Source organism: Fragaria vesca, linkage group LG2 (assembly GCF_000184155.1).
Source record: "Fragaria vesca subsp. vesca linkage group LG2, FraVesHawaii_1.0, whole genome shotgun sequence".
NCBI classification, from domain to species: Eukaryota; Viridiplantae; Streptophyta; class Magnoliopsida; order Rosales; family Rosaceae; genus Fragaria; species Fragaria vesca.
The window spans coordinates 19,698,613-19,724,801 of NC_020492.1; the positions used below are offsets into that span (position 1 = coordinate 19,698,613).

The window sequence follows — 26,189 nt, forward strand, 5'->3', positions numbered from 1 at the left end:
TGCGATGGATTGTAGGTGATGGTAAGTCAATTAAGTTTTGGAGTTTTAACTGGGTCTTTGATCATCCTCTTGTCGAACTGATTCCTACCCATGTTAGGAATAACATTAACTTAGATGAGCTAGTGAGCGATTACTTTAATGAAAATGGCTGGAACAGTACTGTAAAGTTGAGGAGTTTTCTTGATGAGAATATTGTGAAGGAAATTCTTGGGGTGCCTATTCCCACTAATCCCTCTGCAGATGAGTGCGTTTGGGGCCCTGCTCAACATGGGAAATTTACTATAAAGTTGGCTACTTGGCTACAACTACAGGATTGTCAAAAACATAAACAGATCGAGCTGATCAAAAAGCTTTGGGCCTTGAACCTCCAGCCAAAAATTAAATTCTTTGGCTGACTTCTCCTTAGAGGAAGACTGAAAACCCGAGATAGACTTTCTCGATTCGGTATAATGCATGATAATTCTTGTGCTTTATGCAATAAGGATAATGAAACTATTGATCATCTGTTTGGATATTGCAGGTTCACAAAAGACCTTTGGACCAACTCCAACATGTCACCCCCTATTAGCTGGAATGAAGGCTTTTTTAAAGTTATTCATAATTGGTTCATTGAAAATCCTTATGACTCAAGTTTATATGAGAAATTAATCACTATCTGTTGGCAGGTTTGGAAAACTAGGAACGATACCATTTTTCGGGGCAAACAGCCTAATCCTAGATCGACTCTTGCTGCTGCAATGAGCCACCTCCAGAATTCGGCCAATCTTTGCATAGTCGGGAGTACTGAATCAAACTATGAGAATGATAAGATGATCAGGTGGTCTCCACCCCCTAATGATAGGGTTAAATTAAATTTTGATGGATCTGTGAAGAGTAGTTATGCGGTAGGCGGTTTCATTTTCAGAAACCTTCTTGGAAGCCCCCTTGCTGCAGCTGCTTTCAACTTTGGTTCAACGACTATTCCTGTAGCTGAAGCCCTAGCCCTCCGTAACGGCCTCATTGATGCAAAAAGAAGAGGCTTTAAAAAGGTGGAGGTTGAAGGCGAGTCCAAGCTCGTAATTGATGTCATTAATGGCGTCTCTGCACCCCCGTGGAGATTGCTCAAGCTTTGTCAAGATATTAAATCCCTTCGAAGCTCGTTTGAGTTCATCAGCTTCAAACATGTTTTTAGGAGGCAAACTTTGTGGCTAACGCCATTGCAAACTTTGGTCATAGGTTAGATAATTTGTGTGTTTAGGAGGAGTGTGTTCCTCCGGATGCAGTTTTAGCCTTAACCTTTAGCTCTGTAAACTCAGGGTGCACTAGAGACACCTTTATTTAGTGTATTTCTTTTCTTATCAAAAAAAAAAAAAAAAAACTTACATACACCCGAAGTTAATTTTTTTGCTTGTATCTTGACAAATATTGACCATAATCATCCTCCTCAAAATTGGAGTAATGGTATTCTTCATTTAACTGTTAGTCAAGCTTTTCACTTGGACAATTTGGGGTTTTGGTTTGTGGATAATGAAAAAAATTAAAGCTCCATCCAATCATAGATAAACTAATCTTCGCGAAATTTTTAGTTGTTTATGATGTAGGTTTTAATACCAATCACACGAAACAAACAAACACTAAAGGAAAACCCTCTCAGACAACCCGAGTTTACATCATCAAATAAAAGAGCTCTAGTAGCAGCCAATGGGCAGCTACCTATCCAAGTACGTCCATTTGGAAGAAGATGACCTTCATGAGCAATTGCATCCGCCTCTAAGTTCGTCTTTCTAAATATATGTTTGAAGCTAATGGAAGTAAAAGACGTTGCAATCATCCTAATGTCTTGAATAATCTTGAGAAGCCTCGAAAGTGTGCTAATCTTTCCATTAATAGCATCAATCACAAGTTTTGAATCGCCTTCGACCTGAATGTTTGAAAAACCCTGGCCTTTGGCTTTCACCATACTGTCTCTTAGAGCTGTAGCTTCAGCTGTTGGAATTGTAGAATTTCCAAAGCTTTTAGTTGCAGCTAAAAGAACCTTGCCTTCGCTGTCTCGGAACACAAATCCTCCCGCAACAGCTCTTCCTTGTATGGATCCATCAAAGTTGATTTTAATGTGACTGCTATGAGGAGGTAACCACCGTATGGTTGTAGGTGTGATTTGAGAAGTACCACCCTCAACAGAAACATTTTTTAGCATAGCTTTATTGAAATGAACAGCAGCAGTTGCTACAACCTTATTAGTTGTAGCAATGAGATCCCTAAAAATAGTGTCATTTCTCGCTTTCCAAATCTGCCAACAAATAATGAGAATCTTTTTGCAAAGATTCATGTCATAAGGTTGTTTAATGAGCATTTTCCGAAAGACATTTAAATATCCTTCATGCCAATCAATGAAGCTAGTAATTCCTGCAAGTCTCCAAACCTCGGTAGTAAAATCACAATATCCAAATAGATGATCATCAATAAGGCCAAACCTTGATAATATGTCTCTAGTTTTAAGTCTTCCTCTAAGCAATAACCATCCAAATAGTTTCACTTTAGGTGGGACATCAAGTTTCCATACCTTATTTATCGAGTCAATTTGTTGGTGTTTTTCCAGCTCATCCATCTGCAGCCGAGTCGCAGATTTTATTGAGAACCTTCCATTAGTTGAAGGCCCCCAAATATATTCATCTGGTTGATGAGATACCGGAATAGGAATTCCAATAATCTGTTTGACAACTTCCTGATCAAAAACTTGCAAAAGTTTAGGAACATTCCAACAACTATCAAGAATATAGTCTGAAATTGATTCGTCTAAATTTAGGGTATTCTTATTGCTTTCAGAAATCAAATATAATAAAGGAAACTCATAGGCCCAGTTGAAAGTCCATAATTTAATGTTCCTGCCATCCCCTACTACCCATCTCATTCCCTTAAGAATGAGGCTCCTTGTATCAAGAATGTCTTTCCAAGGTAGAGAACTTGATTGCTTTTTATTTGCATTAAAAAAAAGAAACTTTCCTCAGATACTTTTTCCTCATGATTTGAGACCACCAATTCTTTTGGTCATTTAACACTTTCCATGCAAGTTTAGCAATTGCTGCATCATTAAAGAATGCGGAAGGTCTAATTCCTAAACCTCCCACGCTCTTCGGAGTGCAGACTTTGTTCCAACTGAGTGAGGGGAATTTTGCATCTGATCCCCAAAAGAAATCTCTAGCATGTTTGTCAATGGATTTTGTAATCTTTTTGGAGCATTTAAAACAAGACATCGCATGAGTAGGTATTCTAGAGAGATTAGATTTAATAAGAGTAAGTCTACCTGCTCGGGAGAGCGTACCTTTTTATGCTTTGGTCATTATAAACAATAATAAGTTTACTTTCTCAAAGCTTAACTTCGTTAAGTTGCAGGTAAGTGTGATGACATGGAATGACATGTGTTAAAAAACTAACGGGTAACAGGGAGAGTGACAGGAAATTAGGTGACAAAAGATTTCAACCCAGAAGCCACCAAAAATCTATCAAGTACCTTAGAAATTTTCCTAGCAACTTTCTTAGTAGCTTTTCCAAAAACGAGACAATCATCTACAAACATTAGGTTAGATATTCTAAAGCCATGAGAAGACGATAATAAACCAACCTGTGATTTATGATTAGTGGCCAAGGCATTGAGCTGCCTGATTAAAGGTTCCATAACAAAAATAAAAATATAAGGTGAAAGAGGATCACCCTTGTTGTATTCCTCTAGTTGGCTGAAACCAACCTTCAGCATTACCATTAACAAGGACTGAAAAAGAAACCGTCGAGATACAGTTCATGACCAGCTTGATCCAGTTTTCATGAAAACCAAACTTTTCTACACATTTTGAGATATACTCCCAACTAAGATAATCATAAGCCTTTTTCAAGTCAAGTTTTACAGTCATAGAGCCAACTTGACCTTTCTTTCTTTGAAAATCATAGAAAAGTTCATGAGCTATCAAGATATTGTCATGTATAGCTCTTTCAGGAGCAAAGACACCTTGATTCTTAGAAATACATTTTTCTAATAAAGGCCTAAGCCTTTTCACTATGATCTTAGTAATGATCTTGTTAGAAACATTGCAAAGACTAATTGGTCTGAAATCAGTTACTTGTTCCAGTTTTTCAATTTTTGGGATCAGAGCAATATTTGTATTATTGATAGGATCCAAGGGCTTGTTTAGCATGAAAAAATCTTTTATCATAGGTATGATAGTACCTTTTAACTTCAGTCCAACAATTTTGATAGAAGCTTGCATGTAAACCATCTGGTCCTAGAGCTTTTAGGGCTCCAATAGACTTAACTGATCCCAGATCTCCTCATCTGTAACCTACTTTAAAAGAAGATCATTATCAGAATTATCAATACAAGGATCAATGACATTAATGAAATTTGTAATAGCAATGTCGCTTTGTAATACCAATCACACTTTGTATATTGTACTTGATAGAAGGATCAACAGAGTCAAAAGGACTTGCAATCTCTTGTGTGACGATCCATACGTAACCATTGCCCATCATTCCCATTTCGTTTGCCTTCTGAAAGAGGAGAGCGTATTCAGCGCACCCGTCCATCTCTGCCGTCTATTTGACGCGGACTTTTGACTTTTTCAAAATGGACGGCGGAGATGGACGGGTGCGCGGCGCATCCGGGTGCGCTGTATAATTTTCGCTGAAAGAGACAATTTCTTCAGCTCTTCATCGAAAATGGGATCAGGGAGAGAAGAGAGTGTTTGGAAAGCTTGGTGGTGTTCAATCTCTTAGTTGACTTACAAAGGTTATGTAACTATAGATTCATTCAACCCTGGACTTGGTGTTTAGACCCTTTCCATTTGCAGAGTCCAACTCCTCGAACTCGAAAAACCCATCAACGCAACTGTTCTCATTCGTCATGGCCGCGCTGAAAAGCGTCTTGAGATCACCATAACACCCTTTTCAGGCTCATCAAGGCCGCCCTTTTCCATTTTTTGCCTTTTGGCAATGCTCTAGTGCTGGACCTAGAACAACACCTTAACAAAAAGTTACTGTTCGCCGTTAAAGCAGCCCCCTACATGACTAATCTAGCAGTTTATCTTATGTTGTTGGATGAAGACCAAGAAGATATCACTGAAATTCTGGAGATGAATCTGCCAGCTTAGTTCCCTCATTGCGCAGAAGACTATCATTTCTTCCATCTAGTGGGAAACAATGACTGCCTTGTCACCACCCCTCCTGCTGCCATACATTTTCAGTTTGAATTTGACATCTGCAAAGTGGACAAGGACATGGAGAATTTTATCATTGTTGTATTCCAGCCTCGCGGTTTCGAATACCATGCCCTTCCCTCACAGTATCATGCTTGGTTGCTTTGTGCTCTATCGACTTTTAACTTGAATGTTTCTGATATGCTTATCTTCTGTTCTATTCTGTGTGCGACTTAAATTTGTAATCTACCTGTACACATTTACAGTATACTAATATACTAAAGTGGAAGCAAAGAATTTGTTGATGTTGTGATTGGTAACTTCATTGTATGTCATTAGAAGGTGAAGAATACAGGACTGAAAATACAAAGACAGTACAACTTGCAAGTTGTATACTTTGGAGTTCAGCACACTTGCATGTAATGTGACATTACCCGACCACATCCTAAATATGCAGTGCATTCCTCACTGCCCAACATTAAGCAATCACCAACATTCTACAATAAGATCAATCACGGATCATGAACTGTGTTTTCTCATCATTAACACCACCACAGAGGGGTGCTACTGGTTGTATCAGTTGGAGGAAGGCAACTACTCTGCAACTTAATTGTTGCTTTTGTAGCTATATCAAGGGGACACAGCACCTTAGCTTATCCATTTTCTATTTGTGAGTATGCCGAAGTTACATCCCATAACCCTGAGGAGCTGAGGTTGGCAACACATCTGCATATGTAACCCCTTCTCTAAGTTGGCTCATTTTCTTTAACTGCTACTCCATGCCTGGGACAGAATATTCAGATTGCAAGTTTAGAAGCATAAAATCAAGTTACTCATAAGCAGTTTTAAGTAAAGTTATTTCTATGCTGACCTGGAATAGAGTAACACAGAAGAGTGGAAAGCTTTCAATCCACCTAAACAGATTTCATCGATATCCCATTCTCATCTGTCAACACCCTTCAAATTACTCCTCCAGTGAGATTGCTCAGTAAGCCCTTAGCCAGATATTTCAAACAAATTGAGACAACCCTTGCCACAACAGCCATCCTCATAGTTTCAACATAAACCCAATGCTAATCTCATCAATCATGCCTTCACATTATCAAACAGAGGAGCTGGTAGCTCTGGAGGGCAGGGAAGGTTTGCCACATACTTGAACTGTCAAAGCATGAGCATTCTATTTAGGCTTTTCATTTCTCAAATTAGCAAAATAAAATGACAAAATCACACTTCTGATAAAATACCTTATGTTGTTTGTATTTCTCTCGCACAACTTGTAACAATCCTCCTCTTCTACCCAAGTACAAGTCATGAAGCACAACAACACAATCTTTCAAATCAGCTGCTTTGTATCCAGTGTAATGTTGCAATGTTGAACACTGAAATAAATACAGTTCAGTAGTTTCCTTCATACTTAGAGATAAGATCAGGACATATAAATTACTCATAACTCTTACCCAAGGATTAATCTTTGATCTGATCATTAATCTTGCAAGGAAAACAACTGATGAAGCTACCATAGAAGGTAAGAATTTCACACATTTGTAATCCAACAAACTTAGCTCTCCAAGGTAAGAAACCAAGAACTCAAACTCCAAATTGGGAGTCTGTCAACAACATAAAAAAGGCAAGCAGTCAATATCAAAGACTATCAAGTTGGCTAATTCACATGTGCATTAGAGAGAGACAGAGAGCTTACTTTATAATTCCCTTGAGCAACATCAGTAAACTTTCTGTAAAAACATTATGTAAATTGAACATTAATCAGACACAGCAGTTTAAACAAGTTAACTTTAAGTAACTTCAATAAACAACCAAGAATAGATGTAGCTGTCAGCACAGTTCTCACCTTAAAAAGGTCCGAACAGTAGGATTCCCCATTTCAAATTTGAGGGATTTGAGGATATCAGCCTCCATCTTGATCACCTTAAAAACAACCATAAGATACTTCAGTACTAAAGCCTCATGTATCTATCCAATCCATTAAGAGCGAATAAAGCAAGTACCTCTGCTTTGTTGTATGTACTTTCTATCATGTCACTAAGTGGAGGATTTATCTCTTCGTACTTCCTATTAATCATACAAAAAAGAAAAATGTCAGCATAATGTGTAATTATACAACAGCTACACAAACTCAGAAACAATTCTAACAAAATAGACTTACGAGGCAATGAACATTGAAGCAACTCCCAACAGCTCAAGCTTATGCTTATTGATCACATTCATCGACAAATATTTATCAATGTAGGAAACAGATAAATGAAGAGTGTCCGGAAGAAGTTTAAAATCTTCCGCAACCTCTACCAACCAATCCACAAGAATCCCTCTCATATTAGCATTAATAGCATCCTTCTGAATTCTCTCCATGTAATCAGGCAATGGCCTTCTCTTTGGCTCCACCTAAACAACAGTCATTGAAGGTAAGCCTAATTCCCAACTAAAGAATCAAAATTAAACCGCAGAGTTAACCATTATTCAATCAAACCCAATAGCATCTACCCAGAATCAAACTTAAACTTTATAGCCAATTCTAATTATCAAATCAAACCCACTACCCATAGAAAACCATGCTCACTGTCCAGATTGAATCGAACAGTATCATATCCTTCCAATTCAAAAATGTACTAAACGAGCAAAGCAACAATCTTTATACCTCCATTCTGCGAAGATAGGCATAGATATCAGAAGCATAAGGCCCACAAAGTTGTGGGTCTTCATTGACCCGCTCCGGCGCAGCTCTCTTTCTTTCACATGTGGGTTTCCGTATCGCAAAATCCAAGTTGGGGTTTTTTGAGGCCAAAACGACGACGTTTGCCAAGTTGGTGAGATCTCCGAGCACGGTGCGCTTCTTAGTCACCAGCTGCTGCTCCTCGGCCAAGGCCGCCACCACCCTCCTCTTGGCCGCCGCGCGCGTAATCGGAGCGCATTTCTCAGCCACGGTAAAAAAAGCCATTACAGTTCAGTGAGTTTTCTGAGCTGAGAGAGAGAGAAGTACTAATAGAGTGGTTTGAGTGAGATGGGGGATTTGTAGTGAGAATGGAGAAGGAGAGCGCCGGGTTGAATTTGCTTTGAAATCTCAAGTCTTTGGCGCTTTGGATTTTTGCTATTAAATTTTTGGGTTTCGAATTTTGAAGAGTTGGGTGTTGATTTGGGGGTGATTTGAAAATTTGATGATTTGGTTTTGGGGGAGTTTAGGGAAAGTTTAGATTGAAATTTAGCAAAACAGGTTCCCTCCCCGTCCGAATGTTTTGTTGATTTCCTGGACCCGCCATGGCGCATATTTATTCTATTAAATTAAATTAATCATTATCCGAGTGTTTTGGATTCTTCCAGCCATTTTTTGAAGACGATCTACGTGGCACTCTCACGGTGAACGACAGTTTACCGCGTTTTATTTAATTGATTGATTACAAGGAGTAATTATTCTCTGGAACACCACATGTTATAAACTGTCATTCACCGTGAGAGTGCCACGTAGGATATGACAGTATGTGGTGTATCCGGTCAATCATATAACTCCGATTTATATGGGGACCAGTTGGGATAGAAAAAAAAAGTAAGAGTAATTAAATACATAAATCAGAAATAAAGATAAAATACTTGGACTAGTAAGATTCAAGGGGAACATAAGATATATGTGTTCCGGGTACAAATAATAATTTCCCGATTAGGAGATTTGGACATACGATCAAATTATGACATAGACGTCGTCGTTTCGCTAGGCCAACTAAATATATCTAGGGTTTATGACCATGTTCCTCAACTTAATAACCAGCCTCCGGTCCTTGTTTCTCACTTCTCCGTCTCAAATTGGTCGCCGTGAAAACGAAAGCAGTACCCGTCGGCAAACGGTATCGTGCTGAGTCAACGATCAGAACCACAACCTACGTACAAACAGCTCACTTGCGATGACGGTAGAGTTACCCGAAGATATCATACTCGAAATCCTCTACAGGTTGCCTGCTAGACCTTTAAAGCGATTCAGCTGTGTTTCGAAACGCTGGGAATCTCTAATCTCTGAGCCAGAGTTCGGTAAAACCCACTATGAATTAGCTTCCAAGTGCCAAACCCTAACTCACAGATTACTGGTACTCGAACATTATTACAGCCATGATTATTACAGCCATGAAGTCACATCTCTCGACTTGGAGACGCCGTCGTCTGGAAAAAACAAATCTCCGGTCAGAAGGGACAACGTTCCGTTCACGAAAAAGGACGGTCGTTTTTGTCCCATGCATATAGTCGGCTCATGTAAGGGTTTGGTAGCCTGTATAATTCCTTTGCGATCCATTCCTTTGGGTACGAATAGTATGTACTCGTATATTTGGAACCCACTGACAAGATTTTTCAAGAAATTACCTGACCCAGAAATTAGCTGGGTAAATGGTTTTCAGGGTTTTGGTTATGTCTCGGCCACTGAGGACTACAAAATTCTTGTGTCTAACTCTAGGTTATTAAAATGTGACACTGACAGGGACATAGAGGCGCTCATCTTCTCGTCGAAAGCTGGCGTTTGGAGAAAGATTGAATCCCCTCTCATGTTCCACCCGGAGAAGCTCGACCAGGGAGTTCTCGTAAACGAGACACTTCATTGGATTTTTGATTACTATGAAGTCCACAAACGATTATGTATTGTTACATTTGATTTGGCAAAGGAAGAATTCCGAAAAATGATGCTGCCTAATAATAATATATTCCAGGCAAACCATATAGAGGTTTGTTGTGGAGGAGGAGGACGAGGAGGAGGATCAGGAAGCCTGTATGTACATGCGATGCGTTATCAGCATCACAGTTCTGGCTTTAAGGTGTTTAAAGTGGCTGAATCTGTTGAGTGTTGGGTTATGAGAGAATATGGTGCCTCTGATTCATGGGCTAAGTTGTATACATTGAAGCTTGGAGATAATATTATTGTTGAACCGATCTATCTAGTTTTGGGAACTAGTACAGTTGTGATGGTACATGAGGACATGGTTGATCATTGGTGGGTTAACAGGAATCAGTTGAATGTGTTCGATCAGGATTGATCATAAAGGAGACAAGCACGATTTGTGTAGTATTAGATGGGGGGAAGAAATGATTGTATATGAAGAGAGTGCTTTCTCTTTGTGATTGAAATTACCGACTCGAAGAGATCGAACATCGAAGGCCAAGGTGGAAAGGATGACACTGAAGTCTCTACGTACACAAGCCAAGACAAATGGGGGTGACTGCTCATTCTTTGCATCATCGATCGCCTGGTTAGTTATTCTGGCCTCATTTAATTTTAACTCTACAATACCATGTTTCAAGACTACGCATTTAAAACCTGTTATTTGTCAATTTTCTAGGTATCAATTATTTTTACATACTCAATGTTCAGATGCCTGCCTTTGAAATTAACTTATTAATTATGATTTGATATCATGTCTGACTAAAATCTCAAATCAAAACCAATTGCCCCTCATGGTGAATCAACAGAGAAAGCTACAAGCTGCCAACCATACATATATACTCTGAAATGTTTCGTATACGAAACACAGAACCAACCTTGAACTTATTTAATAGCATTTGAAAACATAACAAGCCCGGAAAACCAAAGAGATAATGTTAGCTAGAGTTGAGAAAGGAAGGGCAGCATTGTTTGGCGCGGCCTGCATTTTGCTAGCAAAGGATGAGCTTTAAAGATTGTGAGGCCAGTCCCTTCAGTCATGTCCACCATCTCCTCACCACTTCTCTCCCATTCAAAACACTGAATGACTGACCCTATGGCCAGCCCTACAATCCGATTGGCTAACCCTTCCCCAGGACAGCCTCTCCTTCCTGTCCCAAATGGCATGTACTTGAAACCATCTCTTTCTTCTTGTTCAATTTGGAACCTCTCCGGCTTAAATTGTTCAGGCTGTTCCCACAACTTAGGATCATGATGTATCGCCCATGCGTTCATTATAAGCATTGTACCACGAGGAACGTTGAACCCTCCGACGGTGGAGTCTTCCGATGACTCATGCAGAATTGTGGCTGGTGGGTACATTCTGAGGGTCTCACGTATGATGCAATGGAGATAGGGGAGATTAGCAAGGTCTGATTCCACAATTAGCCTGCTTTGTCCAATTTTGGTATCAATTTCTGTCTGTGCTTTTGCTAGGGCTTCTGGGTTGTTGAGTAACAGTGACAGAGTCCACTCCATGTTACCAGCTGAGGTGTCAGTTCCTGCTGTTAACATGATCTGGGTACAATATATAGTGCAAAAATATGTGAATTTGCATAGTATATATGTAAGAAGTTGAGCTCAAGCTAAAGATAAAAGTGAAACAAATTAAATTTTAGACCAAGTCTAATGTAAACTGATCAGTTAAAAAAAATTAATTCTATGCTTACTTGCATCATGCCTCTTATGATTTCGTCAGTATAATATTCAGGTTCAGTTGCCTGCAGTGACAGCAAGACATCCACCATGGTCTTGCTCTTCTGTTCAGAAACACAGCCACCCTGCACTTTTCTGCGTTCTTCGATCAGAGATTGCATGAACTCATCCCTCTTCTTTTGCAATTTCACCAACCTTTTTTCAAGGCTACCAGATCCAACGTACTTCAAAACTGGCAAATAATCTCCAATATAGTTAGCCCCAGTCAAGTGAACGCTCTCTTTCACAAGTTGTTCAAATCTCTTAGCTTCACTGGAATCTGCGATGTCTTCCCCGTAGTATCTCTTCCCAGCAATCACTCTCATCAAGACATTAAGAGTCAGCTCAAAAAACGTTGTCTTCATGTCCACAATGTGAAACTCACCACCATTAGACCCTCGAAAAAGCTTGCAAATTAGTGACCTAACTTCATCTGCACGTATGCCATGACACATCTGAAGGCGGCTGGAGGACAATAGCTCAATGGAAGCTATGCGTCTCATGTTGCGCCAGTGAGAGCCATAGGGTGCCCACATAACCGTGGTATAGTTACATCCAAGGTGTTTGCCAGCAAGCAGTTTAGGGCGGTTTGCGAAAGAGATGTCGTTTTTGGTGAAGCATTCTTCAGCAGCAGATGGTGAGGATACAATAAGAACCGGGCGGGATCCAAGTTTAAGGTATAAAACTGGACCATATTTTTCAGATAGTTTTGCAAGCGTTCTGTGGAGAGGTTTCTTGAAGAGGTAGAGATGACCTATGATGGGAAAGGAAAGAGAAGGGCTTGGTGGGAGTCTTTTGTTAGTTTTCTGAAAATGCTTCCTGAGGAGGTAAAGAAAGACAATGAAGAGCCAAAGGTAGTAGGAGATTGAAGTTTCCATGGATGTGTTGGACTATGCAACAAGAAGCTAATGCAGTACTTAAAGATATCCAAATGTCAAACTTATTTTGTTTAATAAAAATGTGAAGCTTTCATGGCCGCTAGAACCACATCACATACAGACATTATAGATTAGGAAAACTAAATGATGTCTTATAGGCACCAATAACGTCAAGCTATATGTGACATTTTGTAATAGAAATGTCAAGTTTTCCAATAAGTAATAGTGAATGCCGACGTGCACCAACACCGTTGTATGTATACACCATCGAAAAAAACACCATATTAGGTATATGATATTCATCGGAAAAAAGTTGCCGATAACGTTTTAAAATGTCTTCCTTCAGAAAATAGGCTAGAAAATAATCTCCAGTTGTTGTTGGTTTATTACATCAAAGATGCGCGTTCGGCTCTCGAGTCTCCATCTCACTTTTGGACCTTGCACCAAAGCTCAAGGCCTTGTACCTTAAATGGTGGACCCCCAGCCCGCTAGGCCCACGAAACCCGAAACCGCCTAGCGGCACCTCGTGTCCGCATAGTCCGCAGTTTTTTTTTTCTTTAAATCCCGTTACAGTTAAAAAAAAATAAAAATAAAAAAAAAAATCCGACCCAGAAATCAAGCCTCTCTCTCTGCTTCACAGCCCTGGCTCTACCCATGAAAGATGCTGCCTCAAAATAGAGTACAAGAATGGCATGCTATCCCAACCACCAACCTTTCAAATCATTCATGTGTTTGGCAGAAGCGACAGCGAGATTGCATTGTGGTCACCGCGCTTTTTCTTGATATGAAGGAGAGGACTAATCACAATCATGTTCAAGTTTTGGGTCCAATCAACTGGCCAAGGTACTCATTATTTTTCACGTACAGTAATCCCAGGTCCAAAAGACATAGGTTTTGAGTCAAAACTTGACAAATGCAACACTGAAGTGTCTTTGACACAATATGACACATATCAAACCTGTATGGCTCTCACTAGGGCTCCGCAGACACTGATGTATGACCATTTTACTGATGTAAAACAGGGCCTGGATGCAGCTGTTGGTGATAGGGAAGTCATAGCTGACTGGTACATTATGTTCTGAGCCTTTCTATTGGGATTGCAAGTCATTAGAGAAATCAACATGGATAGCTACCAGTAAGTAAAAGATGCCCACCAGGTATATGGGAAAATGCCTGATCCACTTTTCTTCTTCTACTTATATGATCTCTTGTGGTCATGAGCACACTGTGTTATACAATTGCGGAATTAAATACAGAACAAAACAAAAGTATCAATGAATCATTGCATTGGAATACATGTGCATATCTGTGTGACCGGAAATAACAGACCAAGAAAACCCAATAGATATGCTTAGAGTTGAGAAAGTAGGGGAAGCATTGTTGGGCGTGGCCTGCATTTTGCTAGTAATGCCTGAGCTTCAGGCATGGTAAAACCCCGTCCGAACACTCATGTCAATTTCCTCACTGGGTCTCTCCCATTCAAAGCACCGAATCAGTGACCCTAAGGACAGCCCTACTAATCCGGTATGCTAAGCCTTCCCCAGGACAGCTTCTCCTTCCGGCCCCAAACGGCAACCACATGAAACCTTATCTTTCTCCTTGTACATGTTGGAACCTCTCTGGCTTAAATTTGTAACAGAATGTGTATATCAACAGAGAAAGTTATCAGTATGATAAGATGCCAACCATCCATATTTTACAATGCTTTGTATGCATAATGCACAACCAAGCTTGAACTTATCTGATAACATGTTATACATATGACTGGAAATAACAAAGCCCAGAAAACCAAAGAGATATTGACATATTGTTAGAGTTGAGAAAGTAAGGCCAGCATCGTTGGGCGTGGGCTGCATTTTGCTAGCAAAGGGTGAGCTTTAGGCATTGCGAGGCCAGTTCCTTCAGTCATGTCCACCATCTCTTCACCATTTCTCTCCCAGTTAAAACACTGAATGACTGACCCTAATGCCAGCCCTACGATCCGGTTGGCTAACCCTTCCCCAGGACAGCCTCTCCTTCCTATCCCAAATGGCAAGTACATGAAAACATCTCTTTCTTGTGCATTTTGAAACCTCTCTGGCTTAAATTGTTCAGGATGTTCCCACAACTTAGGATCATGATGTATGGCCCATGCGTTCACCAACAGCATTGTTCCACGAGGAACATTGAAGCCTCCCACGGTGCAGTCCTCTGATGACTCATGTGGGGGGATAAGTGCGGCTGGTGAGCACATTCTGAGGGTCTCACTTATGATGCAATGGAGATAGGGGAGATTAGCAAGATCTGATTCCTCAATTAGCCTGCTTTTCCCAATTTTTTCATCAATTTCTGTCTGTGCTTTTGCTAGGGCTTCTGGGTTGTTGAGTAGAAGTGATAGAGCCCATTCCATAGTTCCAGCTGAGGTGTCACTTCCTGCTGATAACATGACCTGGTAAAAAATGCTTTAGACCAACTTTTCATTTTTCAAACAAAGTTTCAGGAACATATTTTTAGTTCAGATCTCAAACTGACTTGTGGGAAACACATCGTTACAACAGTGTGACATTCTTTGGATCTGCATATATATGTTAGTATGTTACTAGTTTTCTGTAGCTCGAGACTAAAGAGAAGTGAAATAAAATTTTAGAACAAGTATAGTTTAATCTGGTCAGTTAAAAAAAAAAAAAAAATACATACTTTCATACTGCTGTTATTCTTGGATTTGGCAGATTCTGTTGGAGAGAGCTTACCTGCATCATGCCTTTTATGATTTCATCAGTATAATATTCAGGTTCAGTTGCCTGCAGTGACAGCAAGACATCCACCATGGTCTTGCTCTTCTGTTCAGAAACACTGCCACTCTGCACTTTTCTGCGTTCTTCGATCAGAGATTGCATGAACTCATCCCTCATCTTTTGCAATTTCACCAGTTTTTTTTCAAGTCCACCAGATCCAACGTACTTCAAAACTGGCAAGAAATCTCCAATGTTAGGCGCACTCAATTGAAAACTTTCTTTCACAATTTGTTCAAACATCTTAGCTTCACTGGACTCTCCGATGTCTTCCCCATAGTATCTCTTCCCAGCAATCACTCTCATCAAAACATTTAGAGTAAGCTCGAAAAACGTTGACTTCATATCTAAACTCTGCGGTTCACTACCATTAGACCATCGAAAAAGCTTGCAAATTAACGACCTGACTTCATCTGCTCGTATGTCATGAAACATCTGTAGGCGGCTGGATGACAGCAGCTCAAGGGCAGCTATGCGTCTCAAGTTGCGCCAGTGAGAGCCATAAGGAGCCCAGATGACCGTGGTATAGTTATATCCAAGGTATTTGCCAGCAAGCAGCTGTGGGCGGTTTGCGAAAGAGATGTCGTTTTTGGTGAAGCATTCCTCAACAGAAGATGGAGAAGATACAACAAGAACCGGGCGGGATCCAAGTTTAAGGTATAAGATTGGACCATATTTTTCAGATAATTTTGCAAGAGTTCTGTGGAGAGGTTTCTTAAAGAGGTAGAGATGACCTATGATGGGCAATGAAAAAGAAGGGCTTGGTGGGAGTCTTTTGTTAGTTTTCTGCAAATACTTCTTGATGAGGAAAAGAAAGACGATGAAGAGCCAAAGGTAGTAGGAGATTGAAGTTTCCATGGATGTGTTGAAGTCTGCAACAAGAAGCTAATGCAGCCCATAAAGATCATATCAGAATGACAGCATCTACTACAGTACTACCAAAAAGTCAACATTTCATTGCTATCCATTAAAACCAATAAATAACAATGAATGTCATCGTCTTCGTAGAGAAATTTTTAAGTGCTACATGCAGGAGGACCAGGTGGCAATATTTCATTGCTATCCATTAAAACCAATAAATAACAGTGAATGCCATCGTCTCGTATAGTATATACTATATAATATAGATGGATACGAAAGATAGCAATCACGTTCCAAAATGTTTGCCTGTGTGGTTGTTTGTTACTTCAAGAACGCTTCAATTTTTACTCTCCTAGTTCCTAGAAGACTTATCTGTTTGAAAAGTTTAGGTAATTTAGTTCAAGATGAGAAGCTTCTGCATTGGCACATTTCATATTTGGAATTCAACTAATTTCCTTGGTATTCCATTCATTCAGGAGCTGGGGAATGCGAGGTTGGCTTGCAGGACATGCTAAAGTAACTGCCTAACAGGATTCTAGCTTGTAAGACTGAGCCTTCCGATTGAGATTGCAGGTCATCAAAGAAATTAACATAGAGATGCCCACCAGGTATATGCTAAAATGCTTGATCCACTCTTCTTCTACTGATATATCTATACGAACGATACACTGTTATATGAAATGATGCATTCAATACAGAACTAAAGATAACTATCTATATCTAATTGCATTTGAAACAATGTGCATATCTATCTCTGGAAATTACAGACCCAGAAATCCTAATAGATATGCTTAAAGTTGAGAAAGTAAGGCCAACATTGTTGGGCGTGGCCTGCATTTTGCTAGTAATGGTTGAACTTTATGCATGGTGAGCCCAGTCCCTACACTTATGTCAATCATTTCCTCACTAGGTCTCTTCCACTCAAAGCACTGAACCAGTGACCCTAAGGCCAGTCCTACAACCCGGTATGCTAAGCCTTCCCCGGCGCAGCCTCTTCTTCCTGCCCCAAATGGCAACCACATAAAACCATCTCTTTCTCCTTGTACATTTTGGAACCTCTCTGGCTTAAATTGTTCAGGCTCTGCCCACAACCTAGGATCATTCTGTATGGCCCAAACGTTCACCAAGAGCATTGTTCCACGGGGAACATGGTAACCTCCGACAGTGCAGTCCTCTGATGACTCATGAGGAGGCAGTAGTGGGGTTGCTGGGTACATTCGGAGAGTCTCATTTATGATGCACTGGAGATAGGGGAGATTAGCAAGGTCTGATTCCTCAATTAGCCTACTTTGGCCAATGCGGTTGTCAATTTCAGTCCGGGCCTTTGCAAGGGCTTCAGGGTTGTTGAGCAAAAGTGATAGACCCCATTCCATGGTTCCAGATGAGGTATCTGATCCTGCTGTCAGCATAATCTAGTAAAATATGTCATAGACAGTTAGACCAACAAGTTTGTTTCATATTGTGAACTACGAATTTGCACACACGAATCTACTTTATTGGAAAACACCTTATTACTACTCAGGTATTTTGCAAATCTCCTCAATAAAACAAAACAAGATATCTATTAAATGTGTATAGATGCCTCTAATAGAAATTAATTCATTTCTGTACCTGCTTGCCAACTAAAGAAGTATAAATCTTTTAAGATGAATATTATTGCATTAGACCTTGGATCATAAAATGTGGCTTAGAGAGCTTACATGCATCAGTCCCCTTATGATTTCATCAGTATAGTATTCAGGTTCAGTTCCTTGCAGTGACAACAGTACATCCACCATGGTCTTGCTCCTATGTTCAGAAGTTGAGTCTCTCTGCTTTTGTCTATGTTGCTCAATTAAATCTTGCAGGAACTTATCCCTCTTCTTCTGCAATATCACCAACTTCTTTTCAAGTCTGCTTACCCCCACATAGTTTAAAACTGGTATGAAATCTCCAATGTTAGTAACTCCAGTCAATTGAAATGACTCTGCTACAATTTGTTGGAACCTTTTAGCTTCCTCCAAATCAGCTATATCTTCCCCATAGTATCTCTTCCCAGCTACCATCCTCATCATAACATTAAGAGTTAGCTGAAAAAAAGCTGACTTCATCTCCAAACTATGATACTCACCTCCATTACAGCGGCGACAACACTGGCAAATGAGTGACTTGACTTCATCTGTACGTATACTATGAGAAATTTGAAGGCTGTTGGATGACAATAATTTAAGGGAAGCTATGCGTCTCAAGTTGCGCCAGTGAGAGCCATAAGAAGCCCAGCTAATCGTGGTATAGTTATATCCAAGGTATTTTCCGGCCAGCAGCTTTGGACGGTTTGCAAAAGCGATGTCATGCTTGGTGAAGCATTCCTCAGCTGCAGATGGGGAGGATACAAGAATGACAGGTCGGAAGCCAAATCTCATGTATACAATTGGACCATATTTGTCTGAAAATTTTGCTAGTGTTCTATATAGAGGTTTTCTGAAGAGATAAAGATGGCCTATAATGGGGAGGCAGAGACCAGGGCTTGGTGGGTATCTTTTGTTAGTTCCCTGCAAATAGCTCTTAAGGAATAGAAAGATGATGAAGCACAAGATGAAGGAGTAGGTTGAAGTTTCCATGGAGATGGGTATGGTGAAGTCTGCTGTAATAAGGAGGCTGATGTACTTCATATCATATGATCAAGATGTGTAACTTTCTTTTAAAGGAAAACTCAACCATCATTACCGAATTATTTCATTGGTAGGGAACATTTACAATACAAAGGCAAATGACGAGAATAATGATGCTAATGATGCGCCAGAAAAAGTCCAATTGATAAATTATTGAGACTTGAGAGAGATTTTTCCTCTCGTATTATATGCATTTTGTCTTCTATAATTTGTTTTGCTTTACTGATGAGAGGGGTTAAGGATTTCCTCGTTCTCCCAAGGAGTAGTGTCCAAGCTCTAAAGTCCATGAGGTTTTGATTTTGAAGGCATATTTGCCAAACTTGAAATTTGGAAATGGCATCTTAAGTATATAAGATGTTATGTCATGGATTCTGAGTCCACTAATAGTTTTAGTAGTACACATCATTACTTGTTTTGCCATTGTTTTGCTCAAAATTCATTTGAAAACTGACATAGTTTGTCATTGAGAAGCTTCTGTATGTGATTCATGTGCTGAACTATTTGAAATTGGATTAGCAGACTTGTATTTCAGTTAATCAGGAGCTGTGATCATGGCATGTGGAATGCAATATCATCAGTGTGAATCAAGAAAGAAAGCTTCAAGTAATTACAAGGTGTCAACCAGGTATATTCACACACCCAAGACACTTTGCATTAACTGAATGTTAAACTCTAATAGCATTTGCAAGCACTGTATGTATGCCTGGGATAAGATCCTCTCATAGTTGAGACAATAAAGCCGGCATTGTTGGGCGTGGCCTGCATTTTGCTAGCAAAGGGTGAGCTTTAGGCATGGCAAGTCCAGCCCCTTCAGTCATGTCCACCATCTCCTCACCACTTCTCTCCCACTCAAAGCACTGAATCAGTGACCCTAAGGTCAGCCCTACAATCCGGGTTGCTAAGCCTTCGCCAGGACATCCTCTCCTTCCTGTCCCAAATGGCAACCACTTGAAACCATCTCTTTCCCCTTGTACATTTTGGAACCTCTCCGGCTTAAATTGCTCAGGCTTCGCCCACAACTCAGGATCATTCTGTATGGCCCATGCATTCACCAACAGCATCGTTCCACGTGGAACATGGAAGCCTCCTACGGTGCAGTCTTCTGATGCCTCATGAGGAGGCAGAAGCGGGGCTGCTGGGTACATTCTGAGGGTCTCATATATGATGCAACTAAGATAGGGAAGCTTGGCAAGGTCTGCTTCCTCAACTAGCCTGCTTTGCCCAATTTGTTCATCAATTTCATTCTGAGCCTTTGCAAGGGCTTCTGGGTTGTTGAGCAAGAGCGATAGAGCCCATTCCATGGTTCCAGCTGTGGTGTCTGTTCCTGCTGATAACATGACCTGGTACAATTGTGCAAAATGCCTTAGACAGTTAGACCAGAGCTAGTTTGTTTTATATTGTGAAAATGTGAAGTATGAATTTACTAGAAGTGTAGTTTTGAATTAGAAGGTGTAAATTTGTGGGATTAGGAATTAGAGAGCTTACATGCATCAAGCCCCTTATGATTTCATCATTATAGTATTCGGGTTCAGTTCCTTGCGGTGACAACATGACATCGACCATGGTCTTGCTCCTGTGTTCCAAAGTTGAGCCACTCTGCTCTTGTCTGTGTTGATCGATCAAATCTTGCAAGAACTTATCCCTCTTTTTCTGCAATATTATCAACTTCTTCTCAAGCTTACTTACTCCCACATAGTTCAGGACTGGTAAGAAATCTGCACCGTTACCAGCCCCACTCAGTTGAAACGTTTCTGCTACAATTTGCTGAAACTGCTTGGCTTCATCTGATATCGATTCTGCTATATCCTCCCCGTAGTATCTCTTCCCAGCAATCATCCTCATCATGACATTAAGTGTTAGTTCAAAAAATTTCGACTTCATCTCTAGACTCTGAAACTCACCACCATTAGACCCTCGAGATAGCCTGCAAATGAGTGACCGGACTTCATCTACACGTATGCCCTGAAGCATCTGAAGGCGGTTGGATGACAGTAGTTCAATGGAAGCAATGCGTCTCAAGTTGCGCCAGTGAGAGCCATAAGAAGCCCAGGTAATTGTGGTATAGTTATAACCAAGGTACTTTCCAGCAAGCAGCTTTGGACGGTTTGCAAAAGCGACGTCGTGCTTTGTGAAGCATTCCTCAGCTGCAGATGGGGAGGATACAAGAATGACAGGGCGAGAGCCAAATTTGATGTATACAATTGGACCAGATCTATCGGCTACCTTTGCAAGTGTTCTATGTAGGGGGTTTTTGAGGAGGTAGAGATGACCTATAACTGGTAGAGATAGACCAGGGCTTGGTGGGAGCAGTCTATTAGCTTTCTGCAAATATTTCTTCAGGAGAAGGAAGGAAATGAATAGCAAAATGTAGTAGTACATCGAAGATTCCATGGATTCTGTTTCAGTCTGCAATTCTGTACATTGAAGATGCATTATATAGGATCAAACAGTCTACCTCTCATAGTTGGGTTATTTTATAGTTTGTGAAAAAGTCAGCTTCTCATTGTAGAAGGAGAAATGGTCAGAAACTCAGAACTAGTGATGCTATCTAATAAGCTAACAACATACAGCTGCATAAATAATTCCAATCTGTCACACATCCAAATTGACATAAACCATTTAACTTGTTGAGAATTTGAGATTGTCTTTTTCCTTCTTTAGGTACATTTTTTTCCTTGAAGAATCTTTGGGTGCATTTCTAAATTGATGATACTTTGTTGCATAAACAAGATTTATGTAATTGTTAAACCCAAAATAGATGCACCTTTGTGTTGGTAAATGGTAGGCATGTAAAGCCAGAAAATAACTAACCACCTAACATTCAAATAAACTAGCCATTCAAATTTTCCGCCAACTAGACTTAAACGGTTAGTTGAGCTGCTGGCACATAACTAACCAAACTCCCATACACAAAGCTACTAGTCTTCATGTTCTTCTTCTACTTCTTCTTTCACACCAATACCTTTCTCTCAGAATCATCACCCACTCCAGCTCTGTGCGATTTTGAATCCTTCTGAAGACACAATGTACAGACCTACGTGGGCGCATTCGACTCCGGCTGGCCCTCAGCGGTGGCAGGAGAGTTGGGCTCGCCTGCTTACTCCTTTGACCCTTTGGATATGTGGCATGTACATGACAATTTTTCATCGTCTTTGCCAATTTCTCTTCCACTGACCCTTTTATCTGAAACAAGTTCACTCTTTGTTTTTGCAGTATCAGTGAGCATTCGATATGGTTACTATGGAGATAACCGCATCACGCTTGGCCCGAGCTCGTCTCGCATGATCAAGGCTAGTTCTGTTTTTGTACAACAAGTTGAAGTGAGAGATGTTGACAAGAAAGGGGTTTCTCTCTATGCTCTTTCTGAAGAGCCTAAGTTGAGCCAACAGGTGAATTGGAATGTGTCTAACTACTTGATCATTGGGGCCTATAATCGCAAGGTATCAAATGAACATTGTGTCTTGCTCTTTTGGTATTCATATTCTATTTTCCAGTTCCCACATTGTGCATTTCTTCCAAATTAGCGATAAGTATGGACAGAGAGGTTGAATTTTTCTTTTTAATTTTTTTTTTTTCTAGGGATATTCTTTCTGGTTAAACAAGGGTTCAAGTATATCCATGAGATTGGAAGCTCACCCTACTCATGTAAATCAACTCCAAGTTGTCATGCTTAAAGGTAGTTTCAGTTTTCGATTTCATTTGTAGCTGAGTGTTGGACTCATTTTTTAACACTCTATGCATATACTGTCAGGGGAAAGGAAACTTGAGATACTGCAGCCGAAACAAACAAGTTCTGTGAATTCCTATAATGAATCCGAAATTGGTAACTAGTTAGATTTTCTTAGAGCTTTCGTTTATGGAAATAGAGTTTTCCCAAGGGGATGAAAACATTACTCATACATGTGGAAATGAATATATGAGAATTTTGTGCAGGTAAAGAAGCTGAATTTAGCATTGAGGAAGATGACAGGTACTACCTTGACATCACAAACACAAATCCTAAAAGCATAATCATAACAGTGAATGTAAATGTCTCCTCAAAGATGTATGATACTACGAAAGCTAAGGCCATCTGCTCGACAGCAACTAAAGGTTCTTCGTGCCAGCTCAGGCTTACATTCCCCAATACTCACTATGTCATACTGACGACACCTAACAATGTAAGCCTTGAACCCAAGCTAATATCTCACATGATTAACATTTGGGCCAATTTAACCAACCGCTCATTGCAGGGGGATCTTCTTGGATGGTACATCGAGCTTTCTTTTGTGGCTCGTGTGATAACATACATTGGAATTTTAGGTATGAACATCAGAAATATAACTCCTTTTATTGACGCATCTTCTAACACTTTTTTATGGATGATTTCATTCGTGTCCAACTTTCAGGGTTTATAGTGGTCATGATCTTTCTAATATTGAAGTACCTCGGCGCCTGTGATGTTGAGAGTAGTACTGTAGTAGAACACTCAAGACAAGAAATTAGTGAGACTTACCCTATAGTGCCGCCCAAGACAGTTCCACAAACATATGGTACAAATGAAGAAGATGATGATTCGGGAGCTTCGAGTAGCTCCTCAGAGGAATTATATGATGAGAAGCTATGCGTGATATGTTATGATGAGCAGCGTAACTGCTTCTTTGTTCCTTGTGGTCACTGTGCAACCTGCTACGACTGTGCTCAGAGGTACATAAGCAAAGAGTTTCATGTTCTGTTTTACAATCTAACTATTTTCAGTAATTTTAGGTTTTTAACTGACATAAATTTTTGCAGGATTATGGATGGGGAAAGTAAGGTGTGTCCCATATGTAGAAGGCTCATTCACAAAGTGAGAAGATTGTTTCACTCTTAATTATAAGCTGAGGTCTTTGATTGTGAATTTGTGTGATTAGTACGTTTGATAGGAATTTTCTTTGTCTGGAAAGAGAGATTTAATATAGTAGGGTATCTGTATAGAGTGAGTACCAAAAAACTCGTCACCAAATCTGCTCCCTGTTTGCACAATAAGCCACTTGAAGATCACTGTCTCGGATCAAGCTATACTGAAGTGGATAGTGGGTGACAAACTGAGATCATGAGAAAGCTAAGTCCTCAGATGACCATGTAGCTCATGTTATATATGCTTAATTTAGATACTTTCACTGAGAGAATGGAGATTGCAGGTCTTCGGAAATTTAACCACTTGGAGATGTATATAGTTTCTCGGATTCTAGTTTCTCCCAACTTAGTTTGTTAAGAAGAAAAAAGCAAGAACCCACTTTTGTGGGCATATTCAAAGATTAGTTATGAAATTCAGTTTAACATCTCACTGGTATGCTTCAGCTGTTACTGAGATCACTGTATTTTCTTCTTATGCTGATATGAAATTTGTATGGTAGACAATGTCTTTAACCCTGAAATTCAAATACCTAAACTATGCACTTATGCAGTTAGTATTTGTGGAATAATAACATCTGGCTAGGTTACAAGATTCTTCAGATGATTAAACTTGAAAATATGCTGTCAGATTATGCTCAGCTGCTACTAGTTGGGACCTTCTTGTTTTGCTAAATCTACTTGGGATTTTCATCAGCTGTATATCTATATGTGATTTGGATAGGCTACATTTAGGAATCTCAAGCGGCTGTCTTTTAGATTGCATCACTGGCCTTTGTACATTTCCCTTATATGGTTATAATTAATATCAATGTACTATTATAATAACCCAACAACGTAGATTACCAGTGCTATTTGATCATATAAGAATGAAGTGCATCAGCTTCAGAGCTTCTGACATCAAACACATCCATGGAAACCTCAATCTACTGCTACATTTTGCTCTTCCTCATTTATCTTTTCCTCAAGAACTACTTGCAGAAACTTAAAAAAAGGCTCCCACCAAGCCCTTTTCTCTCTTTTCCCATCATAGGTCATCTCTATCTCATCAAGAAACCCCTACATAGAACACTTGCAAAACAAGCCAACAAATATGGACCAATCTTGTTTTTCAAATTCGGCTCCCGCCCTGTTGTCATTGTATCCTCTCCTTCTGCAGCTGAGGAATGCTTCACCAAAAATGACATCACTTTTGCTAACCGCCCCGGGCTGCTGGCCGGAAAACACCTTGGATATAACTACACCACCCTTGTCTGGGCCTCTTATGGCTCTCACTGGCGCAACTTGAGACGCATAGCTTCCCTTGAGCTATTGTCATCTCACCGCCTTCAGTTGTTTCATGGCATACGTGCAGATGAAGTCAGGTCATTGATTTTATGCCTTTTCGGAGGTTCCATTGGTGGTGAGTTTCACATTGTGGACATGAAGTCGACGTTTTTTGAGCTGACTCTTAATGTTTTGATGAGGGTGATTGCCGGAAAAAGATACTACGGGGAAGACAAGACAGAACGGGAGGAAGCTAAGAGGTTTAAGCAGATGGTGGTAGAGACATTTCAATTGAGTGGAGCTACTAACATTAGAGATTATGTGCCGTTTTTGAAATATGGTAGAGCAAATGGGCTTGAGAAAAAGCTGTTGGTATTGCAAGAGAAGAGGGACAAGTTCATGCAAGATTTGATTGAAGAACATAGAAAAGGGCAGAGTGGCTCTGTTTCTGAACAGAGAAGCAAGACCATGGTGGATGTGTTGCTCTCACTGCAAGAAACTGAACCTGAATATTACACTGATGTGATCATAAGAGGCCTCATGCAAGTAAACTTCCTCACCTAACACTAACATGAAAAAACCTACTTTATGTATCAAATATACTCTGATAGTCGCATATTTGTGCGACTTTTATCATGCTAATTATTCTTATTACTTATTTATTTTGTGATGTTTTCCTATTTTTAATTAACTTTATTTGTTTTTAGGTGTTTTGAAGTCAAACAAAGAAAAGGAGATAATTGGGCTTAATTAGGATCCCTAATCCTAGTTGGATTGGTGATGGACGTGAGATATAGGTTAACTAACCTATTTCAATGAGGGGAGCAGCCGAACAAGGGAGGAGGAGAACGAGAGAGAAAAAGAAAAGAAAGGAAGGGAGAAAAGAAGGAGGCCGAACCAGAAAAGAGAAGAAAGAAAGAGAAGAAAAAGAGAGAGAAGGAGAAGAAAGAAAGGAGAGGAAAAAGAACTCGATCGGCATAGATCTTCTTCAATCAAGTTTTCTTCTTCTCACCCTTATTTCATCTTCCATGTATTCTCTGATGTTCTTAATCAAGATTATGTGTAACTAAACTCCTTAGTAGTTAGGGGCTGATCAAAGCCCTAGATATGTCTTCGATTTCAAACCCCAATTGATTTATATAATTTTAGATGAGAATTTCTTCACTGATTGTTCATTGATAATTCTATTACATGTTTCATTGAGTCGACACTTTGATGCATGTTTTAGGGTTTATTATTTTGAATGTGTTTATGATTGACATATCATTGCATATTCTATGAGAGATAACAAGTTCTTTCCAGGTACTTGTGTGAAGTGATTCCTTGGTAATCTAAGGCTA

General features: G+C 39.9%; 7 protein-coding genes and 2 pseudogenes across 7 annotated transcripts; 3 read left to right on the top strand and 6 right to left on the bottom strand.

Moving 5' to 3' along the window:
- Positions 1 to 1,561: 1,561 nt before the first annotated feature.
- LOC101291120 lies at positions 1,562 to 4,875 on the bottom strand (annotated as a pseudogene).
- A 590-nt stretch (positions 4,876 to 5,465) lies between these two features.
- LOC101304532 (cyclin-A3-2-like) lies at positions 5,466 to 8,319 on the bottom strand. The gene is made up of 9 exons (XM_004290894.1): positions 7,819 to 8,319; positions 7,330 to 7,565; positions 7,172 to 7,235; positions 7,015 to 7,091; positions 6,865 to 6,898; positions 6,623 to 6,772; positions 6,410 to 6,544; positions 6,037 to 6,323; positions 5,466 to 5,948 (listed from the first exon to the last, which is right to left on the bottom strand). Exons 1-8 carry the CDS (start codon positions 8,116 to 8,118, stop codon positions 6,252 to 6,254), a joined length of 1,068 nt encoding a protein of 355 aa, XP_004290942.1. The 5' UTR covers positions 8,119 to 8,319; the 3' UTR covers positions 5,466 to 5,948; positions 6,037 to 6,251.
- Positions 8,320 to 9,073: 754 nt separating this feature from the next.
- On the top strand, positions 9,074 to 10,189 carry LOC101291405 (F-box/kelch-repeat protein At3g06240-like). Its single transcript, XM_004292696.1, has one exon. The coding sequence runs from the start codon at positions 9,074 to 9,076 to the stop codon at positions 10,187 to 10,189; it is 1,116 nt and encodes a 371-aa protein (XP_004292744.1).
- A 384-nt stretch (positions 10,190 to 10,573) lies between these two features.
- LOC101304829 (cytochrome P450 81D1-like) lies at positions 10,574 to 12,430 on the bottom strand. Its single transcript, XM_004290895.1, has 2 exons — positions 11,523 to 12,430; positions 10,574 to 11,370 (listed from the first exon to the last, which is right to left on the bottom strand). The coding sequence occupies exons 1-2, from the start codon at positions 12,423 to 12,425 to the stop codon at positions 10,756 to 10,758; spliced, it is 1,518 nt and encodes a 505-aa protein (XP_004290943.1). The 5' UTR covers positions 12,426 to 12,430; the 3' UTR covers positions 10,574 to 10,755.
- A 1,616-nt stretch (positions 12,431 to 14,046) lies between these two features.
- On the bottom strand, positions 14,047 to 16,065 carry LOC101305130 (cytochrome P450 81D1-like). The gene is made up of 2 exons (XM_004290896.1): positions 15,155 to 16,065; positions 14,047 to 14,853 (listed from the first exon to the last, which is right to left on the bottom strand). Exons 1-2 carry the CDS (start codon positions 16,052 to 16,054, stop codon positions 14,236 to 14,238), a joined length of 1,518 nt encoding a protein of 505 aa, XP_004290944.1. The 5' UTR covers positions 16,055 to 16,065; the 3' UTR covers positions 14,047 to 14,235.
- Positions 16,066 to 16,848: 783 nt separating this feature from the next.
- On the bottom strand, positions 16,849 to 18,708 carry LOC101291698 (isoflavone 2'-hydroxylase-like). Its single transcript, XM_004292697.1, has 2 exons — positions 17,758 to 18,708; positions 16,849 to 17,469 (listed from the first exon to the last, which is right to left on the bottom strand). The coding sequence occupies exons 1-2, from the start codon at positions 18,706 to 18,708 to the stop codon at positions 16,849 to 16,851; spliced, it is 1,572 nt and encodes a 523-aa protein (XP_004292745.1).
- Positions 18,709 to 19,379: 671 nt separating this feature from the next.
- Positions 19,380 to 21,099, bottom strand: LOC101291993 (isoflavone 2'-hydroxylase-like). The gene is made up of 2 exons (XM_004292698.1): positions 20,194 to 21,099; positions 19,380 to 20,048 (listed from the first exon to the last, which is right to left on the bottom strand). Exons 1-2 carry the CDS (start codon positions 21,097 to 21,099, stop codon positions 19,428 to 19,430), a joined length of 1,527 nt encoding a protein of 508 aa, XP_004292746.1. The 3' UTR covers positions 19,380 to 19,427.
- Positions 21,100 to 21,732: 633 nt separating this feature from the next.
- Positions 21,733 to 24,151, top strand: LOC101292282. The gene is made up of 8 exons (XM_004292699.1): positions 21,733 to 21,832; positions 21,922 to 22,148; positions 22,288 to 22,384; positions 22,460 to 22,531; positions 22,642 to 22,868; positions 22,941 to 23,010; positions 23,097 to 23,394; positions 23,482 to 24,151. The coding sequence occupies exons 1-8, from the start codon at positions 21,733 to 21,735 to the stop codon at positions 23,558 to 23,560; spliced, it is 1,170 nt and encodes a 389-aa protein (XP_004292747.1). The 3' UTR covers positions 23,561 to 24,151.
- Positions 24,152 to 24,495: 344 nt separating this feature from the next.
- LOC101292575 overlaps positions 24,496 to 26,189 on the top strand; it is a 3,207-nt pseudogene continuing 1,513 nt past the window's right edge.